At 42.1% G+C, this 4,270-nt stretch overlaps 1 protein-coding gene across 1 annotated transcript; it reads right to left on the bottom strand.

The window, feature by feature from the left end:
* Positions 1-915: 915 nt before the first annotated feature.
* LOC149143108 (phospholipase A1-Igamma1, chloroplastic-like) lies at positions 916-2,163 on the bottom strand. The gene has a single exon (XM_089451679.1). It carries the CDS (start codon positions 2,161-2,163, stop codon positions 916-918), a length of 1,248 nt encoding a protein of 415 aa, XP_089307805.1.
* Between the last annotated feature and the right edge of the window lie 2,107 nt (positions 2,164-4,270).

Genomic DNA, 4,270 nt, shown 5'->3' with positions numbered 1-4,270 from the left:
CAGAGGTAAAAGCAGAAGAATCATGCGAGCAATGGAAACGCATTACCTATGCAAGCTCTCGATGGGAAAACCCACGGCCTTAGGGACGTCAACTGGATTTGAGGAAAGCGCTGGTGGATTCGGACCGGTGTCTGAGAACCAGAGAGGGGTCGAGCAGGCCTTATGGAGCAAATGAACCCCAGGCTTGCTTCCGCGGGCTTAAGTAATAACCTAAAACCCTTGAACTCACCCCAGCCCTTCGATCTGAGGAATGGATCTCGGCCGTTGATGCAGCGTGGGAAGCTGGAACGGGAAGGTCGAGAAGTCGAAACCCGAGGTGTCACATGGCCAAGTGGGTAAGCCATGCCACCTGCCAAAGTGTGGACATGAACCATAAAGGCAACCAATGACTCGACGCCGGCAGAGGCTGCGGTCGGACCAAGAATCACCGCGCCAATTTAATACATGCCATGTACTGAAGGGCTGATGAGCTTAGGGTTGAAATCAAAATCATATGTTCAAACCATAATTATATTCACCATGCAACATATAAATTAACGCAGCTAACATACAGTAAGGTAAGGGTTAGGGGGGGCAAACTCATATGATATAGTAGAGTTACCATACATGCCATTTTTAATTTTTTTTTACTATTTTATGTATATGTATATGTGGGTGTGACAGCAATCGACCTTCCTAACAAGTCTGTTAGATACGCGTTAGGTCTCTTACAAAAGCTATCATAACAATACCTATCATAACAATAGAGACTAGGTTACAGAGTCATCTAACTAGTTTGATCCTATACCAAGTTTTTGTGTTCCGATCGCTTGACTCGCTCACAACAAGGTCATGGTGATAATGACAGAAGCTCTGTTTCAGTCCGTCATCTTACATTTTCTTTTTCTTGTGCAGATTTATGAATCTGATCTTCAATTAATAGGCCGCAGCAAGTGGAGCAGGCCCTTTCCGCCCCAAAGATTTGAAAGGTCTACCCACTCCGACATAGCCTTCAATCAGACGACGATAAACGACTAAATTGTGGGTGTAAGCAGGATCAAGATTTCGGATGTCATTGTTGTCCAAAACAATATTTACACCCACGTGAAAATATGTCAAGGGAAGCCAATCCAACAGTTTTGTTAACCATCGCCATGAATTCTCGTTGAAAACAAATCCAGGAACTTTGGGAACAACATCCCTCTTATTCACCAACCGCAACACTTTCACTCCCAGCTCCTCCGTCCACATGGCAAATGCTCTATTCCCTACGCGTGGACTCGTGAACGTAAACGCAGTCACAGGTAAGGGCCGTTCCGGAAAGTTTGAGTTGAGAATTTTTTTTATGTCATATGAACTTAACGTTGCCAGGGAAGCTCCCAAGATTTGCCCAGTCAAAGTTACGCTCAAACTTTCATCCTTGAATTTGTCCACCAGTCTGAGAATCTCAGAAATAACAGTATCTCTAGCACATCTTGAATCTTCTCCTTTAGAGATGTAGCAGCTTAAAAATCCTTTCTCTACTCGGACACCCTTATCGCTTAAACTAGCTGTACTTGATAATCGGTGTCCCATGACTTTGTTCCTCAAACGAGATGTAGTTGGAAATCCGGCTTTGACAACGTTGTGCTTGGAACGACTAAAAGATAATCGAGTAGGAACTAAAATATCTCTAGCATCATGTATCCATTCTTGGCGTGTTTCAGTTCCTCTCCACGCTACTACAATATCTCGCTTCCCTAGTCTTCGTATCTCTTCAGCGTCTGTGCAGACCGCAATGAAGCCAATCCAAACAGATTGCTCTACCGCTCTCCCCACTGCATCAGTTTCCACGTACAAATACTTGGTCACTTCGTAGCCAGCGCTACAGGAAGTTCCGGAATGAGCAGGCCTTTCACAACTCTCAAACAATTTATCAAGGCTGTATTTACACCGACCTAGATCATTCGTGGAAAGTTTAATATCAAACGCATCATAACACAACTGTGCAAAATCACCATATCTGAGAATCTCAGCTTTGAATACTGGATTAATGGGATCTAATAACCCATTCCACGAGTTTGCTCCTTGAATATCTTGCCACATAGCCGCAAGTGGTATATTTTCGTATCTGGAGGCCTTTGTCAAATCTTCCTGCAAAAGAGGGCAGCTCGAAGTTGTCGAGGATGAAGGGAACAGCCTCATCCTTTGTAGTACTGAACACAGGTGATGTAGGATTCGAAACATCGTTTATTGTTTTCTAGGTTTTCAAGTGATAACAATTTAACCAGTGAAGAGAGGCTGGGCAAGTTAACGACTTTAATAACAGCTTAACCTTTGCAGCTGTAAGCAAAATGTTCAATTATCTTCCACAGAAATCCCAATATGTATATTGGCATACGCCAAATACCATTATATAAGGAAGATGAAAGTGGGATACCGTGTTTATCAATATGACATAGGAAACCCATATGCAACAGCAAGCAGGATAGGCTTCATGAATTTGACTATATCAAATTTGAAATGGTCGCATCAGGAACATTGACTGAAAATATTTTGCTTGAACTTGATGAACTTTCCACCAAAAATTGTTCAATGGTGAATACGTCTCTTCCCACCCATGCAACGTTCCCGGCAAAACCATCCATCTGATAACAACATTGGTCGGCATCACGCTCAAGCAGTCGAGATAAGGGAGTATTTTTCCCATGTAACTTACCCCCCCCCCGAGTCCCGACTCCCGAATGGGTGAATCAGTCAAACGAGTAATTTTATGTCATAATCACCATGGCTGTACCAGGGTGCACCTCTCCTTAATTCATGAAACTTCGGAACGTTGTCTCGGTCGTGTACCTATCGCCGCCATTTACTGTGACCCGTGGCGAGATATGAGATTTTGGCGGTGGCTAATTAGTTGGTACGACTTGTACTTTGAGGAAATAGCTACGTTGAATATTAAGCAAATGTTGGCTGAGAATAACATGAGATTCAACGACCAAGATTAATTAACAAGTTAAATATAAAATACGCTTAAATGTATTGCTTGGTATGAAAATAAAAAATGTAGTAAATGAATTAACTAGTTACATGGTGCCTTCTTCGTATCCCTTTAGCATAATAATTACAACATTTCCATGATTTTTTTATTAAAATATTAGAAACAAATTATTTATAAATATGATTTAAAATTATTGTTTTCTAATTTATTATATTTCAAATATATTAATTTTTAAAATAATTTAATATAATTTTTCAAAGTGAACAAATATAAATATAATAATTTTACATATCACTATTAAATAAATTAAACAATACAAGATTGTGAATTAACGTAAGTAAAAAAAACTTATAGTTAATGTTAATTAGATTTATCTTAAACTCAAATATATCAAGTATCAAGAGATCAAATTTTGAGCTTAGAATTTGTTGAGCTCAGAATTTGATGAAAAGTTTGCACCTCGAGAGATAATCTCTGTGAACATGTGGGATTAAGATAGATTTAGGATGGTTTCTATAAGGCCTTCGTTGTGATGCGACGGGCGAGCGCCAGGCGACCGAGAGCGCATGTACGGGCGAGTGTTGTGCGGTGCGATGAAGGGCGCGCACGACCAAGTGGAGGTGGAGCGTCAGGCAGAGGTGCGATGGATAGGCGAGCTGCGTGCGACAAAAATGCGACGATAGATGGAACGACTAAGGCAAGTGCGATGACTTATATGCACGCGAAGGGCGTTCACGCTGATGGGTGGCCGACTTACAACGAGCAGGTGAGGCTGACCTTTGAGGTATGATGATGATGATTGGGTGGACTTCTCATGGTCGAGACCAAGAGATAGTCTTGGTGGACACTTTGGTGGAGGAGCTATGATGGAGGGACTCATGACATGATGATATGGTTGGGTGACCGAGTTCACTAGGCGAAAGATTGCAGCTTGGATGAGGATGACCAATTGTTGTGATGGGTCTACTTGGTTGGACTACATGGACAACTTAGTCATGGACATCAAGTTGGAGACATGGAGCATGGCAGTCTTATGCAGGGACATTACGTGGGAGCACTTATAGAGGTGTCACTTATGGGCATCCAATGAGGAGTTCCAAGGCAGGGATGTTGTGCAAGTGGATTTGCTGGTGTGACATGGAGACTTATTACTTATGAGCCTATGGAGAGGTTGTACACTCTTGTGCAACAAGACCATGGACTTGGATGGAGTTATGAGAAGACTATGGACCATTCCTACTACATGGAGAGCTGAGGCATCTTGCAGAGAACTTTGGGCAGAGACTTGTATGCTTGTTGGATGTTGGTTGGGGA

This window comes from Pinus tabuliformis, chromosome X (assembly GCF_031772625.1).
Source record: "Pinus tabuliformis cultivar Carrire ecotype Pingquan chromosome X, CPIR1, whole genome shotgun sequence".
Classification (NCBI taxonomy): Eukaryota; Viridiplantae; Streptophyta; class Pinopsida; order Pinales; family Pinaceae; genus Pinus; species Pinus tabuliformis.
This window is presented reverse-complemented; position numbering and strand designations above follow the sequence as displayed.

Excerpts from the sequence above, each read along its gene's own strand:
- LOC149143108 (XM_089451679.1), bottom strand. The coding sequence starts at position 2,163 with ATGAGGCTGTTCCCTTCATCCTCGACAACTTCGAGCTGCCCTCTTTTG.